Below are 21,414 nucleotides of genomic sequence, written 5' to 3'. Positions count from 1 at the left end.
AAACTCGAAAATGAAAATTTCAGGAGTTGGCCGACTGGCACTTGCGAACTGCTTCGGGCACCGGACGGTAAGAAAGACTGATGTAATGGCATCGGCTGCATGTTTTATACCCCTGACGGCCTGACGTCATGGAAGAAGGGACAGCAACTGACGCAGGACCCACGACTTTGTTAATCAGGCTGACTGAGGGCAACCTGCAAGCAGATTACCCAAATGTAATGACTGCAACAGTGAAACACGAAGAACATCATCAACCTGTACAATGCAGCTATCTGAAAATGAAGGTAATAGAGATTTTTATTATTGTGCTCTACTTACTTCTCAGAAATGATGCTCCACTGAGCCCATTCCATTAAAGTGGTTTGAAAGCACAATGTTTTTATCCTATTCCAAGGTTATGCAACCTTGGAGTCTGCTGTATTAAAGGCAGTTTGAGGAATAAAGACTCTTGCACAAGGTTTACTTTTCACTTCATCCAATATAGTGCTTCCAAACCCATTCAATGAAATGGGGTGAATAATCAGTATTCACTGAAATTACATCAAACTAATGTATGATATTCATAATGGTTTTCTGAATGAGTTCAAGAATATGAAGGAACTTGCCCTTACCATTTACATCTAAAAAAAAAGGTGAAACTGTAATCCCTAGCCCTTTCCCACTATAATTTGTCTAGGCCTATTCCAAGATGTCTGCTGAGATGAACTGATCTATCAATCAACATCTTTATGTGTGAGGAATCATGGAGACTTTAGATATAGCCAAGACAAGACTGACAACAACCAAAACAAAATGGTCCTTGTTAGCATGAATGGCTTGAGACGTACCTCCCTGGACTACATGAAGAGAGACATGATAGAGCTTGCTGAATGTGTGTCCCAGGCAGGTATGTTCCTAGCCTTAAGCAGCATTCTACCGTCACCCAGAATGATGCCTCAATACAAACAGAAAATGATTGACTAACAATTGGCTTAGTTTCTGGTGTCATTCCAAAGGGATCCAGTAACTGACAGCCTGGGAAGACATGACTGACAAACCACGATGCTTTGCCAGAGATGGCCTGCATCTGTCTCCCTTGAGCTTCAGGCTCCTGGCAAAGGCTCTTGCCTCCCCCATAGTGCCTTTTTTAGGCAATGCCATGAGGTCAAAACTACCAACATGAAAAGTTCATCAAAACACAAATTAAAGGCCATGCTGCTAAACGTTAGGAGTTTAAACATGAAACTGCATTCATTGCAAGCATTCTTAACTCTAGAAGATGCTGACATTTGTGCAGTCACAGCAACCTGGTTCAAAGTTGCTGAGAGCACCCCAGCCATCAGAATCAGGAATATCCGACAGGACAAAATCCTCCCCCTCAAGGAAGAGTAAACCTGTCTGGTGGACATCTGTAATAAGTAAATTCTATAATAAAAGGAAAAAAAAGCTGTCCAGGACCAAGAAGGGGCAGGTGCCTAATTGGAAGCAATCTCTTCTTAGTCTGAACAAGCAAATAAGAGCACTACTGAAATCCTCCAAAGCAAACTTAGAGTCCAAACTGGCCACATCCACTAAAGATAATCACAAGGCTTTCTTCACATATGTACACAATCTCGAGGGAAGCATTCAGATCTCCTCATAACTGGTGGTCAAGGGCACCACATATACAAATGCTGCAGATGTAGCCAATCTGTTCATAGGTTCATAGATTAGTACTAAGCTAACTGCCCTTGTGAGCCATTTTAAGCCTAGCCAATTATCCCTTGTGAAACTCTAACCCTGCACCTTGCGTTTGTAAGGCAAACACCTTAACCATTAGGCCACCCTCCCAACACGTTCAGTGAAAACTTCACTAGTCTGTCCCCCATCAGTAAATCAGGACATCCCCAGCACCTGCCCCCCGCCTTATCTCTGGGGAGCAAGTCATCACTGCCCTTTCAAAGGCAAAAAAATACAGCCTTCATGGGACCAGATTATATCCCAGGCTGCATCCTACATAAATTCAGACAGGAACTTGCCCACCATTAGGCATCCCTATTCAACCATAGCCTGAGTACTGGCTTTGTCCCAGTCGAGTGGAGGACAGCCACTGTCATCCCTTTGCACAAAGGTAGAGCATCCACCATTCCAGGAAACTATAGACCCATCAGCCTAACTAGCCTGATCTGCAAGGCCATGGAGTGGATTATCATGGACCTCATTAACAAGGACACTGGCAACCTCCAAACACTTGATCCCACTCAGTTCGGTTTCGTAAAGGGGAGGTCATGCCTGCCAAATTTGGTCAACTTCTTTGAGACAGTCACCAAAGCCATGGATGAGGGGAAGACAGTGCACACTGCCTACCTTGACCTGGTTAAAGCCTTCAATACTATTTCCCACCTGGGTATAATTGATAAACTCTCTCAACTAGGCATCAATCCGTATGTTACCAGATGGGTAGCAAACTGGCTCACTGATAGAACCCACCTAGTAAAAATAGGGGAATCCACCTCAAACAGTCGACCCGTAACAAGTGGTGTACCCCAGGGATCGGTCTTGGGACCTTTGTTGTTTGGGATATACTTTTCTGAGGTGCAGGCCAAAACCAGTGGGCTATGGCTGACCAAGTCTGCAGATGACTGCAAGCTGGGCACTGTCATCCGCTCCCGTAGTGATGTGGACATTTTCTAAGAGGGTCCCACCCAAACATATGACTGGTGCCAGAAACATGGCCTTAAACTGAATGCCAAAAAACGCATCTTCATCCCTGTTGGGGAGAGTGACATCCCCACAAATTATCACATTAATAATCAGGTCCTAAGCATGCAATCAGTTGTGAGGGACTTGGGCACCCAGGTTGATAGCAAACTGACTTTTGACTACCATATTGCCTCAGGTGTATGGAAAACTTTCTATATGGCCCACCTCATTAGTAAGGGTATCTCATCCAGGGACAAGGTGGTCATAACATCTCTGTATTCTTCCCTTATAAGACCCATTATTGAGTACAATGCCCCTTTTGACATGTACCTCACAAAGCACATGCTGCAGCTGGTGAGACCACAAAGGTTCCTCACCAGGAGAATCTAGGGCCTCAAACATCTACCTATACAGGTAGGCTAAAGGCCCTGTCTCTCTACTCAGTCTTCAACAGACTCCTCAGAGGTGACCTTTGTCTGGCATACAAAGCAATCTCAGACCCCGCCTTGACAGGACTTGCTGCATATCTGCAAGTCAAGGTCCACTCGAGTAACCCGCATGCATGACCTCAACTTGGTCTGTGACATCGATAGAACTTGCTGGCGGGACAGATTTCTGTCCCAGAGACTCCCCCTTCTGAGAAATATACTCCCACTCCATGTCAGAGTACCTCATTAACCCTTTTTAAGCACAACCTGGATAACTGGATGGGGAACAGAAAATACGCCCCTGGGATTCCACCTGTGCCCCTGCTGGACTGAGGCATCGGGTGCTGACTTGTCGGAACATGGGCTAAATTCTTGGCTAGGCTTGTAAGGGCCTCAGGGCCAACAGCCTAGTAACTTCCTATGAGCTTATGGTCCTTTGCGATGCTTACAGAAGACGGGCAAACCTTAAAGATCTGCTGTTACTGGCAGTCCCTAACTAAGCCAGACCTGCAGTGAAGCAGCTAGAGGGGTTTCCCTCTTGCCATGAATTAGCCATCAATGGAGAAGGCAACAGTATGGGATGTGTCAGAGCCTTCCCCAAATGGCAAGGAATCCTCTTCCTCCTCCACTAGTGCTATGTAGGCTTGGAACAGGAAGAAGCAGAAGGAAGGTAGAGTCAAACACCACATGCAATGAACAGGGTCTGATTCCGCTGTAAACATTCACTGACCAGATCCTGAACATGATGGCAAACAGCACTTCACCAAGAAATGGGCAACTAAGATATTGTTTCAGAGTACCTTTGCTAAGTAAAGACCATCACAGCTACACCATCCAATAATGGCAAACAGCTGAGGCTTTTAGCCATAGCCAGAGCATCAGCACAGTCAGTCTTACAGCAGAATGCTGAATAGTTCACTGTAGAAGATCTAAAAGGTCCTCCTCAGTCCCAAACTCTAGGAGCCCTTCAAGCTAATTCTTAGGCAGTTTAACCTAGTAGAAATGTGGAATTGGAATTGTGACCACTGAGAAAGACGGGTGAGGATTTTAAGTCCTAAGATAAAAAGCAGCAGACTTTGCTGTCACATCTGTCCAATGCACTGAACTCCTTGTTAAGTGTTAATATGCTGCTGTCTTTGGGACTTGTGATGAATCAAAGAGAAAAAAAAAACATCAGCACTTGGATGCCTGAAAAACTGCTCTGCTCACTGAACTGGGGAATTGTAGAGAGTAACTACCTTCTCTGAAGCTGAAGAGGCAGAGTGCAGTGTGCCTACAGACTGTGCTAATAACCTCCATTACAACATGTCCCAAAAGGAGGAGTAATACAGGGCTCCTCGGGACTCTTCTCCTAAAACTCTGTAAGGCATACTCAAGGACAGACTAACCTATTCCTTATGAGCCTGAGATATGCTATAAAGAAAGCGATGTCTCACAAGTTATATGTTAAGACGTTTATATAGGAGGTAACCATTGGTCATGACATGATTTACTGATTGCCTCTGTGAATCAGAGACATAGGCCCCAGACCAGGGGTGAATTTTCGGGTTCCCATCCAATGATCCAAGTTACGTTTAAATAGGGTTAGGGACAGACTTTGTTTCACATGGATGGGGAGCCTATTCCACAAAATCGGAATTCTCTGAGATACACATCTGTCTCTCCAACATGTCCTATTTATGTTCCAAGCAAAATTTAGATCTTTAGAGCTAGTAGTTCTGATGCTGTTTGTTTTGCAGATGTGCAAAAGGTTCATCAGAGCAGGGTCCAGGGATACCTTGTATGCCAGGCATAGATCACATCTTAGTACTTTGTCTGAGACCGAGTATAGCAATAGAGCTTTGAGGTGAACTGAATAGAACATTGTGCTTATGGTCTGCAATCTTTTTTAGGAATCTTTGCCGACATTCCGTTTGCTGCTTGTGTCTGGTCAGGTACATACCGATGGGGGCATTATATTCAATGATGGGTTTGATGAGGGCCGAGTGTAGTGTTACTCCCATATTTGACAGAATGAGATTCAGTATGTTGGAACCTCTAGTGGGCATACGCACTAACTGGTAAAGGGTGTTTGTATTTACAAATCCAGGAGTCTCCTTGACTGCAGATTTGAGGCAGCGTAGGATTCCCAGTCTATAGAGAAGTAATTAAAATCCCCCCCCCTCATGAGTAAGGTGACAGGTTGGAATGATCACTTACCAAAAGCTGTGGCAGAGAGCAGCAATTTCATCCAGTTCTGACATTAATACAGCAGCGTACTACTATGTAAAATGACCACTGATGTAATAAAGCATGGATCCTGCAACATTCCCTGGGTGGGAGGTTAGCATAATGGTTAAGGTGTTTACCTTACAAACACAAGGTACAGGGTTTGATTCTCACAGGGGGTAACTGGCTAGGCTTAAAATAGCCCACAAGGGTAGTTAGCCTAGTACTAACCTATGAACAACCAGCTTAAATACCTCCAACAAGACAATGTTATTTTTATTATTTTTATTTAAAGGTATGGTAGCTACCACTGCAAAATGCTTTCTTTGGAGTTTTAGGAGTTCAGGTCTAGCTAAGTGACATGCTGACATGAACAACATGCAAAGATCCTGTGGAAATCATATAGATCTGCAAGATGTACTTTATCTATACTCCCCTACCCTATAAATTACTTTTCAACATGGATCATAACTGCACTGCTATAAGAGTAGGTAACTGGTTGATCCTTATTCTTGCAGTCAACACGGTTCAGCATTCCAGTCAAGCAAGTTGCTGCACTAGCTCAATTCTAATGTGGCAATTTAGATGGAACTGCTGCAAAGAGAAGGGTTCAGAATGACTGTCACACAAGCACTACCTAGCCCTAACACTTCTATGCAGCACCTTTAATAAGCAAACAAAAATGAATACATTGCTGGGAACTGTGGATTGGCACTCAGTCTCAGCATCCACTTCTACTATGAGCAAATCTACAAGACTGTGGCAGATGTGAATGCAATCTCCATAAGTCAGACTACTTTTATGTTTTTTTTTTTTTCCTGCAACAAATGACCTAAAATTTGAAATGGAACTGTTGTTTGCTATGCTTTTTGTTATACTGCTGAACAAGTCTTCAGGACTGCAGTGAACAAGCATTGCTGCTGGTAGTGAAGAAAAGTAATTTTGGATTTTAAGTTTTTCAATGTCTTCAGTTGTTTAGTCTCTGCTTTTGTCCTACTGTTGACTGTAGGCAGTTGGCCAAGTTTAGTTGCACTAATATTTATGTTGTTACTCCCATTTCATAGCTTTTTTTGGACATGGAGCTCTTCTTGGGTAAAAACGTTTTTTCAGTATTTGAATTTATTTTGCAAAATAACTAGTGTGGACTCAGTGCTGCATGACTGTGCTACTATTTGAAGTCTGGTGGCCAAGATGTTACTAGATAAAATTAACCTCTGTTCCTCCTAAATAACTTCACCCTTCCCATGAACTTTATCGTTAGTGTATTACTTGGATCTTTGGTTCCTGCTCTGTACCAGCTAGAGCATTTTGACCAACCAACGTACTTTCCAAACTGGCCTAAATGTACTGCTTCAACAATCAAACAATACGCCTTACTATAAACTCTCCGAGTAGTTTGAGCACTTTTCTTCCAGAAAGTGGTAGAATTACTTTAGAGTTCCTCAAGTCACTGTCATCGTGTTGTGCTTTTTTTGTCAATTTTGTTTTTTCTGTCAATATCACATGAACATATTTTAGAGAAAAGTACAGTTGTGTAAGGTAAATGTCGAAATGGATTATAAAAAGCTATATATGTTTCTTCTTACAGGATAATTTCTAGCTTGCATGTGACTGGTTAGCTAATGATATGAAAGCCATCCTTTTAGCGTGTTTCTTGCGCGCGCGCGCACACACACACACACACACACACACACACACACACACACACACACACACACACACCACCAAAAGTATTACTGTGGAGTGCTAGTCCATGCTAATTATTTCCTTGTGACATTTCTTGGTCTTGCCTTTCCTTTCCAGCAGCCTCATGCATCTGATTCTCCATAGTTCCCCTTACTTGAAGTTGCTTTTATATTTTCTAACAGTCCTAAATAACTACCAAAATACAGTTCTTTAGTTTAAATAAAAGCAGAAGAAAAAGAAGCACTTTTCATTATTCAGGAAACATGCAATATATCTACACTACCTGAAATGGACAGGATAACACCATTCTGCAAAACTACAGCATTTTATAGTTAAAAAAAAAAAGGGCACACTTACCAAGTCTACAACAACGTCTTTGTTAAAAGTGTTCCTCCACTCAGCAGCTACATTACACACATACATCACTGCTTCCGGATCGTCAGCATTGACATGGAAAATAGGAGCATTCACCACACGGGCAACATCAGTAGGATATGGAGAGGAACGGGCCATACGTGGATCTGTGGTAAAGCCAATCTGGAAATGAGACATTCAGCAGATGATGCTACACAGTGAGGGAAAACATAATGCTAGACATGTAACACAGGCTCAAATACATGCAACTTGATTAAGGTTCATTGTTTTGTAATCACATACAAAGAAAAATAGAAGTAAACATAAAATACCATTGTTTTATAACATGCTTTTATTAAGGCACATACTCAGACAGTGCAACAGATATGAGCCAGTGGGATTTTAGTTGCATGTAAAAAGCCAAAACCAGAAACTAAATGACAAAGCATCAATATCACACTTCCTCATTATATACTTAGATATTTTTTGAGAAAGCAGAAACTAATGAGTCTATGGGCTTCTTTCACAGGAAACATAGAATGGAATTCATGCAAACTTCAAGAAATTTGAGCAGGATTCTGAAGAAAAAGCACTATCTTCTTTTTAGGAGCGTCTTACTTATAGAAATGGCATAAGGTGGCAAAACTGTGGGAGATGTCTAACTGGGGTAGGACCACAGAACTGGCAAGGTGAGCAATGAAGACAAGAGTTTCTAATCAAAACAAAAAAAAAGTGGATGATGAAAACAGCAAAATAAGCAGCAGTACAACTGAGTACACTGTATTTACTGACAAAGATTCAGTGCAACTAAAGTGGATGGAATCATTTTGTTCTGAGGCTGAAGGAGGAAAGCCACAATTGGGTGTATATAAACTTACTATGCAGCAAACATCAAGTAAGATGCTGGTATTACGCTGCAACTACACAGAGCCTCATCTGTGACACAAGAGACCATGGCCTGAGTAATGAGCCCGGCTCCTGCAGCAGCTGGCCTGGGGATGGGAGTGGGCAGTCAATGCTAGCTCTTCGTCTAGGGGGGTTTATTACAGATGAGGCACCCTCTGTTGGAGACTGAAGGCTGCTTCCATTGCTGCAAGCACTTTGCTTGAGGAGAAGGAGCAGATATCTTTCAGTCACACTTATGGGACCTTAGTATGGCACACATGAGGTGTCACTGCACATTCTATCGTCTGATCAGAGATAGCTGACCCTACTCCAAGTTCAGTTCTCCAGTACACAGTTAAAATGCATTCCCCAGCCAAAGCACATCATCATCCTTCTTTAGCTCTTGCCCCTAGGTGCTTACAACATGCTGCAGTGTCCCATTAAGTACCTACATGCCAGGGGAATGGCAGGAATTCACTGCACAAGGGGAATACATGGAACTATCAGAAGAATATGCAGAAAGACTCTGATGGACTTCCTGTATATCCGCAAAACAAACCACACCAGAATTATCCATTCTAAAGACTTAAACCTTGCCTGTGATGTAAATAGGACCTGCAGACAGACAGGTATATATCCCAGACAGGTATATATCCCAGAGACTACCCAGTCTATGGAATAAGCTCACCATCCATGTGAAGCAGAGCTCCTCCCTAACCCAATTCAAGTGTAACTTGGGCGACTGGATGGGGAACAGGAAATTCATCCCTGGTTTGGCACTTATGTCTCTAACGGACACAGGCAGCCTGTAAATGGTTGATCTCCCAGGCCCCTGATTGTAAATGTTTCATCTCCCAAGGCCCTGATTAAACTTAAGAAGGTTCCAGAACTTGTCGGAGATTTGGGATGCATGACTAGGCTTAAAAAGGCCCCTGTGATTGTTAGCCCAGTAAACACCTATGAACCTAACTTAATGGAGGTGGCAAGGACAAAAAGAAATGTTAATAAAGACAATGAACAGCATGACTAAGGAACAATGGAGAATCTGTTGTCATTCCAAGGACAGAATTCCAAAATGTGCTGTTTAGATGACTGAACTACAATTTGAACTTGGTGACAAAAAGTTGGTGAGAGGTCATGAGTTATTGCTATAGAGGAAAAATGCAGAGCTGAAAATACACTCCAGTATACAAGGTGGACTAAACTAGAAGATAGGACTTACAATTATGGATCCAGAAGAAAATGGGATATCTGAAAGACTAGAGGAAATTAATACAAGGAATATTTGGAAGGAGTGTTGTGCACAGATGGCAAATCAGGACAACATGAAATGCTCATCTCAAGCACATTTTATTCAATAAGGCTGAAGTATATGAACTACTTAAAACCAGTCCCAAAAAGTACTCACTACATGGAAATTAATAACAGAAATTATATTTTTAAGCCAGAAAATGTACATATTTTCATATCTGTACAAGAATAAATTTTGAATCAACTCCCCACAATCCTTTTCTTAGATGCATAGCTCAGGGGTTAGAACACTGTTCTTGTAAACCAGAAGTAATAAGTTCAAATCTCATCAAGGCCTCTGCTTATGCTTTATGTATTAGCTTAGAGGGTTAATGCTGCTGTTGTTTGTCTCAAGGGTGCAGGGTTCAAAGCCCTTTACGACCAATGAAGTATAGTGGTTGAGCACCAAACTCCAACAACAGGTGCATGAGTTTGGTCTGGCAGTTGGCACAGAAGCTTAAGGCTATGAGCTGTAGACCCTATGGTACAGAGTCCAATTAACTTAGCCCTCATTTGTCTACTGTGTGACCTTGAGCAAGTCATTTAACCAGAAAGTGCTTGAAGGTAACTATGAATTTGGGCTAGGCTCCTCAATGGCCCCTGGAATGCAAGCCTAGTAACTATATATGAACCACACAGACAACTTTCTAAGAAACAATCAGACCTTGTACATTATTTTTATCTTAATACAGACTTTATTAACAGGTTAAGCATGCTGTCTAGAAACACAAGACCCAATATAAATACCATTATGATGTGACTGAATCAAATATGCAACTTCATAAGCAGTCTCTGTGTGACAAGAGATTCATACTCAAATGACTTCAGGAAATGATATGGAAATGATGACTCATGGTAAGGTGTTGATGGACAATGACCATGTGTACTGCTTGCCTGTGACTCCTCAGCTTAGGGAAAATATGTGCAATGATTCAATAAATCATGCCTTCAAAGGATGAAAGCCCATTTGCATACACATTAAAATTGTCCCTTACTGAGGTAAGACATCATCAAATCAAGAACGAAGAATGTATTTTAAGTTTCATTGTAAAGAAGTTCTGTCATTAAGACAGTTACTATAAAAAAAAAACATTATTAGCTCTGTTTAATGAGTATAACAGTTAACCTACAATAGCAGCAGCAATTATTTAGAGGTGGATTAAATTAAAAGTTATGTACTCAACATAATTAGGCATCTGTGTTGTCCATTTTCATTCTTCCTCAACCCACAGGTTTGGATTCGATCCTCGGATCTGACTCGGCTGCATATCCCAGACTTCGGATTCAACTCCACCCCCATTACCACAGATAGAGTTTGTTGCCATTAGCCCCTATAACTAAACAGAGATGGGAAAAAAAAATAAGACAGACAGAAAAAGAAAGGGCTCAAACCCAGAACTGTAAGTTCTAAAATACACTCCTGCAGGTCTCTCTAGAAGCATGAAGGATGGGGAATGGATGGCAGGAAAGTTGAGGAAGAATGAAAACGGACAATACACTTGTCTAGTTATGGTGAGGACATAACTTTTAAATCTGATGTTGTCCTTTTCATGCTTCCTCAGCCCATAGCACAGAGTCCCCAGCTATGCTGATCTTGGCTGGAGAGTACCACCGAACCAAAGGCAGCTCTGTTTCTAGAAATTATATACAATTTGTAATGAGTAACAAAGGTATGAGCATTGGACTATGTGACTGCAGTGCAAATATCATCAACAGATGTTCCCAACCAAAAAAGCAGATGAAGCAGCCATGGATCTGGCTGAATGACCCTGGGAAGTTTGGGTAAAGTCATGCCTTGTTAAGAATAGATCCAAGAAATACAATCTGTAATCCATTTAGCTAGAGTGACTTTACAGGTTGGGCAACCAGGTTTTTTTGGTGAAAAGGAGACAAAAAAGCTGTTCTGATCTTCTAATTTGTTTATTCCTGTGAAGATAAAAATGTAATTGTCCATGTACATCAAGGAGATGAAGCATGTACTCACCTTTATTTGAACAATTTGGAAAGAAGAGTGGTAAATGATGGACTGATTAATGCTATTTTCAGAAGCAACTTTGGGTAAAAAAGAAGGATTTGCCCATACAGTAACCCTATCTTTATGAAAAATGATGTAAGGGATTTTTGAGGAAAGAGCCTGGAGTTCAGATATTCCCTTTGCAGAAGTAATAGCTACTAAGAAGACTGTTTTACATGTAAGGGATTTTAAAACAGTTTTAGCTGAAGGTTCAAAAAGTTTCTGAGTTAGACCTTGTAGCACAACTGTTAGATCTAAAGGAGGTGAAAGATTCTTTAATGACAGTATGAAAGAAAAATACCCTTCAGAAAAACTCTGCATACTTAGGACGAAGCCAATGAATAATTTCTGTATCCTGTGTAAAAATTAGAAATTGCTGCCAATTGAAGTTTAATCATAGAGAAACTTGCTCCTCCTTTAAAAAGGACTACTAAAAATTGTAGTACCACAGAAACTGGAGCAGAGAAAGGGTCAAGCTCATTATTCAAAACCCAAAGGGAGAATATTTTCCACTTATTCTTGTACACTTTTTAGTAGATTCTTTTTGAGAAGCCAAAATAGCCATTACTGGAAGTGGACAAAGCATGTGAGTGGTTTCAGGGTCTATATATTGGGATGTTGGATCCTTGATGGGTGAGACAAAAGATCAGGAGTTGGCTCCAGTATTCATGGAGAATAATGAAGGTGAGACAGTAGGGAGGGGAACCATACTTGCCGAGGACAGAAAGGGGCAATGAGGATTACTGTGTTCTTCAGCCGACATGTTTCTTTGGAATATGGGAATCAAAGGGAGATGTTGATAAGCATAAACAAGACCGGAGGGCAAAACGTGGACTAGAGCATCTCTCGGTGACTCCCCATGAGGGGGGATAAGAGCAAAGTGCCTGCTGCACTTGTTGTGGGAAGTCACAAAGAGGTCACAGTAAGGTTGACCCAAACAATGTTAAATAATTTCCACCACAGATTGACAGGACCTGCTTACTTTGTCTGTTAATACATTTGTTTTCTTCGGAATGTCAATAGCAATTTGAAAGCGGTCTGATGGGACTGCCCATTCCCACACTCTCATGATCTCTCTGCAGAGAAGTTAAGATCAAGCTCCTCCTTGTTTGCTGATGTACCAGACTACAGCCATATTGTCGGTCTGAACTGCAACAGTTCCTAGAGGGAGAGCATCCTGAAATGCCTGCAACACAAGTAGGACTGCTCTCATCTCTGGGTACATTGATATGTAACAGAGAAAAAGTTCAGAAGACTGGATTAACGCCCAGTTTACACCTCAAAGCGAAAATGACAAAAATAAATAAACAGGTTGACCACGGCTGGTAAATCCAAATATACATTCACTTTCAGCAGAAAATCCAAATATACATTCACTTTCAGCAAAATGTTCTTTAATAAAAAACAAGAGTAAGCGCTTTCACGATCTAAAACAGCTGATCGCTTCTTCAGACTCATTAAAAACAGTTAAAGCATTGTTTTTTAAAATACATCCAATCAAATAATACTTTTCTATGACATCATCTGATTGATTAATTAATTCAAGTGCAACAAATATACAACTAACTACCTTAAATCCTGTTAAAAACAGTTTGAGTATCCTATAATATACATAACATAACATATATAAAAAAATCAACACATGAAACCATAAAACAATATCTAACTAATGTTTTTTGATATGTACACTGGTCTCTTGTGGGGACCGAACGCCTTGGACCATTCTTCTCAAGAAATGCCTGCCCCTCCCCCCACCCCAGTTGAGAAGCGTCCAAGGCATGGTTTCATTGAGGGGTAGAAAATTTGAATCCCATGATAAACACAAGTCTTCCCATCTTGCTCGCTGCCAGTAAGCATCTCTTTTACTGAAGACCCAAACAATGAAGTGTTATTGAATGGGGCACTGATAAAGGACTACATTCAGGCATGTCTCCTTATGGCAATGCCTGAACCAGCTGCTTGTGAGGTGCCTTCAGCTGTGTGAAAGAGATCAACCACACTGAAGCATTTGATATACATAAGAGAGTGGCCAGTTACAAGGACATTCTTTTGAAATCCTCTGCAGACATGGACTCAAGAGTATTTCATAACTCTCTGGTCAAACCTCTTTGAAGTCTACTGAAGTGTGCCACATAGTTTAGTAACCTCAGGGCAAAGACTCACTTTCCAAATCTGTCCAATGCTCTAGACTCTCTGTTTGGCAGATGGACAGAAGAGCTCTGTTCTGCTGGCTCTTACTTGGTGGGTGCCACTACAGCATCAACTGGGACTTCTTTGCTACAGTGGGGTCTGTCTTTTGGAGGGGCTAAGAATTTATCGGGTCTCTATGATATAGGTCTGACAGTATCTGGTTCCTTTCAAGACCGACAAGAAGCTAAGTCAATCAGGTCATCCACCTGGGAATAGGAGTAACCCAAGACAGATGGGACAAGTACCAAAAGCTTCCAAAAAAATGATTATTCAGGAGATGGATTTCAGAAAGACCAGCCACCTTTTTGTCCAAGGATCTCTAAAATGTCTCCAAAGGAAATGTCATCTGGTGGTGATCTGGGGGACCCTTCTCCGTCATCAGAATCAGTAAACTCCATGAGAGACGCCATCAGGGAGTCTATGAGACTCCTCTTGCACGTTCTCTTCCAATGAACTTTCTCTGGAGGATGTTCAGGGGAGGTATCATAAGACAGGGGTAGTTCCTGTACCGGAACCAATTGGATGCTTATTGGAACTGGCTTTCCCTGTGGAGTAGGTCTGATCAACTCAAAGCTCGGAAATAACAAGTGAAAGGGGATAGGATCTGAAAAATGAAAAGGTGGTTCTCTAGACAGAGTAAAAGCCCTTTCCACAACCAAAAAAGCAGACGGATCTGGGGAGACCTGAACCAGCCAAGCCAGAATCAAGGCTCTCAGTGAAGCTAGATACCCACCACCCCCAGATCAGTATCTTGAGGAAGGAACTGGACCCAAACGGTCGACAGCTGAGGGTCCAAGGGGCAGAGATGGATCTGACAACAGCGGATGTGATCTCAGCTCCAATGATCCAATTCTGACAGTTCAGCTCAGAGACCATTCAGATCAGATGGTACTGGACCAGAACCAGTAAGGGATACCATCAGAGTCGAAGACGAAATCTTCTTCGGATCCGACTCCAAACCTCTCAAGGATTTCAGTAACTGGGACTTCAAAACAGCAAGACTGATCAGAGAAGGAGAGAGGATAGTGCATGATGAAGTAGGAAGGCTTATGGATCCGATAGAGCCAGTATAATCCCCATCTGGATCTGAGCTCTGAAAATTTTTCGCATCCTCCTATCCACATCCGCTTCTGATAAACTTCTGGAGGATGTATTGGATGGAGGTCTGGAATGTCTCTACAGTGTTTATAACAAAGGGGATCACAGAGTAGGAGATATAGGCTTACTGGTATATGACCACTTTGTGATATGTAAGGTTTCGGATCCAAGGACCTAGGATCTGAAGATGACAACACAGGACTGGCAGATATGACTATCCGAGCCAAAGATATCAGGTCAGAAGGTTCTGAATCTGAAGGTCGGGTCTTAGGATCAGACGCAGTCAAATCCAAGATATTACAGCTTTTGTAAGGTGGTTCTGATGAAGCCCTGGGGCACTTCAGTGTGGAGCATTTTCTCAGATCTGATGGAGTGAATTTAGCCATTATAAAGGTGTTTGAGCCCCTTAAGATATAGTAGAAGCAGGGAGAAGACCCTTTAATATCAATTTATTACAACAGTCAGACCCTGGGATTAAAGGTGGAACAAACTGGACAGTTTGTATCCAGATAACTGGCCCAGAGGCAATAAATGCACTCCTTGTGGGCAACCAAATTCGGAATCTTATGCTCACAAGAAGTCCATTTTTTGAAGCCCGTTGGTTTATCTGACATGGTAACAAGGTCAATGTAAAAAAGACCAAAAGGCAACACACTAGTAGTGAGTAAGAAAAAAATTAAACAATAAAGTAAAAGAAGTTTATATATTTAGTTTTTAATATAGAAAAAGAAACATTACCAACAATGGTAATATAAAAGAATTACCTTAATTAAAAAGATAAATAAAATATCACCTACGGTAAAAAAATAGAAGTACTATATGAAACAACAGTAGCCCTAAAGCCAGAGATAAACTGAGATGGAGAAAAGAGAGAAAGGTATATTATGGAAAAAAAAACTTTTTGAAGATAAACTTATGATTAATTGCCAATAACAGCTTTTGAGAGGAACCTGTGTCTGTGCACAATGTCAGCAAATGAGATCTATGGTAATGGGGATGGACTAAGGTATTGTGGGTACAGGGAGAAGCTTGAGAGTTGGATCTGAAGTCTGGAATATGCGTCGGGGTCAGATCCGAGGATCGGATCCAAACACATGGGTTGAGGAAGAATGAAAGGGCCAACATCAGATATACTGTTAGTCTATGATTACCAAAAATATTCTCATACAAAGCTTTCAAGAGCTGTGGTAATATTGAGTGGCTTTTTTAAACACCTTTATTAAAATATCTCTTAAGACATTGGGGCACGGAGATTAATAGAAAATAAAATTATATTAACATGTTTTCCATTTACACACATTATACAGTACTTTTTTTTTTCTTTATAACAACCGTCTTCCAGTCCAACATTATATAAATCACTCATTTCCTGCCTTTCCTTAAACCTCCTTTCTCCTCTTCCTAGATATTATTTCTGCATTATTGTCCTTACAAATTCCTTTTATTTCTATGTAATTTGTTCCTTCTCTTTTCTAAAGATCTTTTTATCCTTTTAACAGTATTTAATACTTCAAATACAGCTGGTTTAGATTTCTATTTCCATTTTCCAGTAATTGCTTTTTTGTCACCTAACAAAATTAAATTTAATAAAGGTTACTATGTCTAGAGTATATATACAGTTCAAATCCTGTATCCCAGCTCAAAAGAATAATTTCTTTAGTTACAGCCATTTGCTCTCCCAATATTTCTGACAGAATACTCTGTACAGAACTTTTTAAATCTGCCAACTTGTTACAATACAAAAAAAAAAAACATTTTCATTAACCACTTTCTGCTCCATCACCCCTCCATTTGTTATCAACTCAAGGAAAAATTATTGTGAACTCTGCTTGGGCTATAAAAATACACATGCAAGCACTTCCAAGCAAAAATCCTAAACATTCTGAACTCTGGTGTATGTTTAGGAGCCACACGTATGTCCTTCCATTGTTCCCTTGTAAATTGTTTTTCCACTCTCTCTTCCCAGTCTTTCTAAGCTCCTATGATTGATTTTTATAGTTATCATGCAACATTTTATATGCCCTACTAATTATCCCCTTTGTAACAGTGGCTTCTGTTCTACATCTGACTAAAAACTCTACCAAAGCAAATCTTTCACTTAAGATTCCCCTCTCCTTTTCTCTTTGCCCATACTCTGATATCTCATGGGGAAGCCAGTCTCTAACTTGCAGTTCCAATGTCTTCTTAGCCTCATCCCACTCTGTTACCCTTCCTTCGCTGTTATTCGCTCCCAATACCTTGGTTCCTTTGCCAGATTTCTCCAGTAAATTCCAGCTCCCCTCTTGCCTGCTTTCTGTACCCCACTTGTATTCATCTCTATTGGCAAAATCTCCTTTTTCCATGTGTGTGTTGGCTTAGTTCTTAGAATATTTTCTGCAACTTTATGAATATAATATTTTGTATGACAGTTATTCTCTTTACGGATCTGCATCCAAAATCCCACTTCCTTATTTCTTGAACCCTCGCCCTGCTTCATTATCCCTTTCCACTTTGAATTATACCCTTCTGCTTATGTTATGTATACGAGCCTTAAATGTGTAGCTCCAAAATATCCCTTCAAATCAGATAATTCTAAACCACCTTGTTCTATTGGTAAGATCAACTTATTCCACTTAACGTTTGCCTTCTTTCCCACCTAGATAAACACTTTCATTTATGAATTATTGTCCATAAACTTTCCTTTGGTTAATAAAAATATGCCTGAACTGTATATAACACTAAAGCAACTAAAAACATTCACTACTTGCATCTTACTATCCATATCCATAAACAAGAGTTTCCAGTTTCTCAGTTTTCCTATTATTGTTTAGTCTCTTCCCACACATCCTTGGCTGCCATAACAGAAGTTTTTTAATCCACTCTCAAGTACTTCATCTTATCATGTCCCCATGAGTCATTTGTGGGTACATAATTTATGGTTATAGTTTTAAATTAATTAAATTTATGTGGTGAAAAGACTTGAAATTCTCTCAAAATGTTCCACAGCACAGAGATGTATTAAGTGAAAAATAATATAATCTGCAGATAATGCCAACTTTTATTACTAATTATACCCTTGACTTTTTGAGTCCCTTATTTTCTTTACCAGTGGATCTAAATGTACAGAAAATAAAAAAGGGGAGAGAGAGGACACCCCTGCCTGGTTCCTGTTTTAACGCAACTTATCAGAGAGGAACTCTCCTACTTTAAAATTTTGCCTCTGATCTCTTATATATCCTCCTAGTTAACCTTATTATTGTATCAATAAATCCAAATGCTGCCATTGCCCTACTCAAAATCCCAACTTACTCTGTCAAATGCATTCTCTGCATCAAGACCCACCATATTCTTCTTCTTTCGGCTTTTTCCCAGTTAGGGGTCGCCACGGCGGATCACCTGTCCGCTCATGATTGGCAATCAAGACCTACCATAAACAGTAGTATTTTCTTAAATTCTGCTTCTCACTGGATCATCAGTGTTCTATTAATGTTGTCAAGTGTGTGCATCCAATGCAGAAAACCACACTGATCCATGTCTATCTATTGTGGCAACACCTTTGCCATTTTTTAGCTAATACAGGCAAAAATAATTTATAACCATGGTTTAAAATTAAAATGGGTCTGTATGAGATGGAGTCTGACAGATCTTGGTAATGCTGATCGACTCTTATGGCAGGTTGGAATTCACTGTTTAATTTCAAGATTAGTCAAATAAAAATGTTACAACTGTTCACTTTAAGTAAGGTGGGAAAAAGCCCTTTTGCAAAATTTAATTTGCAAAACATTATAGCTGAAGATTAACTTGTAAAGCATAGCATATTACATCACTACCTACAGATGTCATTGTCTGGCTTTAGACTTAGAATTTTTATAGGGCAGTTAACTGTTAAATTAAGGTCGAGTTTTGTTTAGCAATGCAGTACGCAATCAAATATGGGTCATGCTGTAATGCATCAGTGATCTGCATCATATCGACATTTCTTGAATCTGCACAAAATGTAACTCAATTATTATTGCACTGTTTAGTCAATTGCTGCATGAACTACAGTTTGTGTAGCACTTAAAATACTCCCATCAGTTATCTGCACAGTTAGAATTCCACTTTAATTCCTTTGTTCAAAGGCCTTAAGCCTTAATGCTTACTATCTCTTACTACTTAAATCACCCTTTACTTATCTGATCACTCAGCGAATAGCGTTCTTGTTTACCAGTGATACTTTTAAAGCTTTAAACTTAATCCATGCCAAGATCCAAAATTCTGTCCGAGATATTAATACATATATACTCTTTGCAATAGTCATAGGAAAATCAGTGTCTCAAAATCTGAGAAAGAGAAAGTGCACATTCTTTGCAGCTGCAGATCTCAAAGTCATCATACAAATAAGCAATGATCTGCATTTGTCTCTCATTTTTTGTTCTCAGCCAATCTTAGGAACTAGAGAGAGAGAGACAGAGAGATGGTCACCCTACAAGAATGTTCAGCTGTATAATATTAAAGGTACTGTAGCTCCAAAAAATAACTTGTTTGTCTCACAGTATGAGAACAGTACTAAGTAGTTCATTCACTTATTTTAAATATTATTTCCAACTATTTTCCAAAGCAACACTGTAATGTAGTGAAACACCCTGTATTAACAAGTTAAATCAGTAATTAAGTTACATAAATCACAAATTAGTCTCTTGGATTCACAGGTCATTTTAAAATAACTTTACTGCATTAACTGCACAATTTCTCACTCTGCTACAACTTGATAAATTTCCATTATCTGAAATGTCAGCTAAGGCAACAGTCAAAGATTATGTGACTACTTTTTCAACTGAGGAACATTTTCAGGATGTTCCTGTTAAGGTAGATTTGACTGCAAATGTGACTAAGGCAAACAACAAAAAACTATACCACATGTTATGCATTGTGACAAAAGGTTGGCCAGCATTAATATATGCAGATGACAATTGCAAAATGTTTTATAAAGGAAGATTCACACTTTTAGTGGAGAAAAGGTTTTGTTGTGGGAAATGACAAAAGTTGTACTCTTCACAGGTCACCTTGACATTGTTAAAATGAAAACACCAGCCAGAGAAGTAGTCTAATGGTCAAAGGCGGAAGAAGAAATTGAAAATGTATGTAAATTTTATGTGCCACATCGCACAGAACTAGAAATGCATAGACGAGCAACATTACACACTTGCAAATTTTCAGATGGCTGTAGAAACAGATTAGAGATTGATTTTATCAGAACATTTATGAATAATGCTCTAATGACGGTGTGGATGCATACTGTAAATGAATACAGCCATTTAACTGAAATAATTTCTCAAATTGCTGTTATGCCTTGGAGAAGTTTCTTCCCTGGTTATATCTTATTATTATCTTATTGCTAAAAGAAAGAAGTTTATATCATAAGAATTTAGTGTTTTGTTAAGCAAAATGGATTAATTTATTCATTCCACTAGTGTGGCACAGCATCCAGCAATAAAAGGCCTGGATGAAAAGACTGCACAAATCTTCAAGAAAGGCAGGAAGAAACTATGAAATACCTTTATGAAAACCGATGAGATTTCACTTTTTCTGTTACAACACAAAAGAACCTATGAACTGTAATAGAAGAAAGACAGCTGCAGAGACTCATTCCTGAACGCACGCACACACACACACACACACACACACACACACACACACACACACACACACACACACACACACACAGAGGGAGAGAGATCAGGACCAGACCACATCTCTGGGGTATCACTGAGGGAAGTTCAACGTGGATTCCAGGAATTACTACAGGCAAACAGGCTCAAGGAAACAACTATATGGAATATCTTACAAAAGGCATTCTGACAAGTTGATACCTAGACATATAATCACCAAGGGCATGAGCACTCCTTACAAAACAAATCCCGATACCACAGTAAGCGACAGTGACTGTGCTGATACACAGTGAGGAATGTGACACACTCTACATACTTGATTTGTTCCTGACACTTCACTGGAGACTGCTTCATAAAACAGTTAATTTGTTGTGGCAATCAGTCAAGAACTCGTGCCAGAATTCATAAAATCTCAACAGGATTAAAAAAAAAAAAAAAAACACCTAAACAGCTAATCTAATGACTAGGTTGGCCAGGAGTGGTAGTGAGTCTGCATGAATCAAACTGGTTGCTTCAGTACTACATAAGCAACCTTGCCAGTGGACTTTGTGTAAGACTACCACAATGCGATTTTACCTCACTAAATGGTAAATGGGTCTACGTTACAAAGGAGGAAATGTGGTGCACTGAGCAGTACAAGTACGGTCACAAATGAGAGCCTGCACATCCCTTCATAATGTGTCTGTAAAATTGTGCAATAGTCAACCAATACTCATTCTATTACTAGTAATAAAGTGGCTTCAAGTTCTGTCTGAGATTCTTTAACATATAGGACAATGAAAAGCAGTCCCACAGAAGTAAATGACTGGAATAAATACTAAATTAAGAAGACTAAATAATTCTGTATTATCCTCAATTAGCTCCACAAAACTTTTTTTTATATAACTAAACCTATCCAATTTTTGGTTGTAGTGCAGCTATTCAGAGATCTGGTGGTAAAGTTGGTAATCTCTCAGATAGGTAGAAGGTG

At 40.0% G+C, this 21,414-nt stretch overlaps 1 protein-coding gene across 1 annotated transcript in view; it reads right to left on the bottom strand.

Moving 5' to 3' along the window:
- The window catches only part of OGDHL (oxoglutarate dehydrogenase L), a 2,090,792-nt gene that overhangs the window by 1,282,754 nt on the left and 786,624 nt on the right, over positions 1-21,414 (bottom strand). The window contains exon 9 of the mRNA XM_044055619.1: positions 7,341-7,520. Within this exon, the coding sequence (XP_043911554.1) occupies positions 7,341-7,520 (180 nt within the window). The remainder of the gene's footprint in view (positions 1-7,340; positions 7,521-21,414) is intronic.

This window comes from Protopterus annectens, chromosome 14.part0 (assembly GCF_019279795.1).
Source record: "Protopterus annectens isolate FY-2018-M chromosome 14.part0, PAN1.0, whole genome shotgun sequence".
Lineage (NCBI taxonomy): Eukaryota > Metazoa > Chordata > Ceratodontiformes > Protopteridae > Protopterus > Protopterus annectens.
This window is presented reverse-complemented; position numbering and strand designations above follow the sequence as displayed.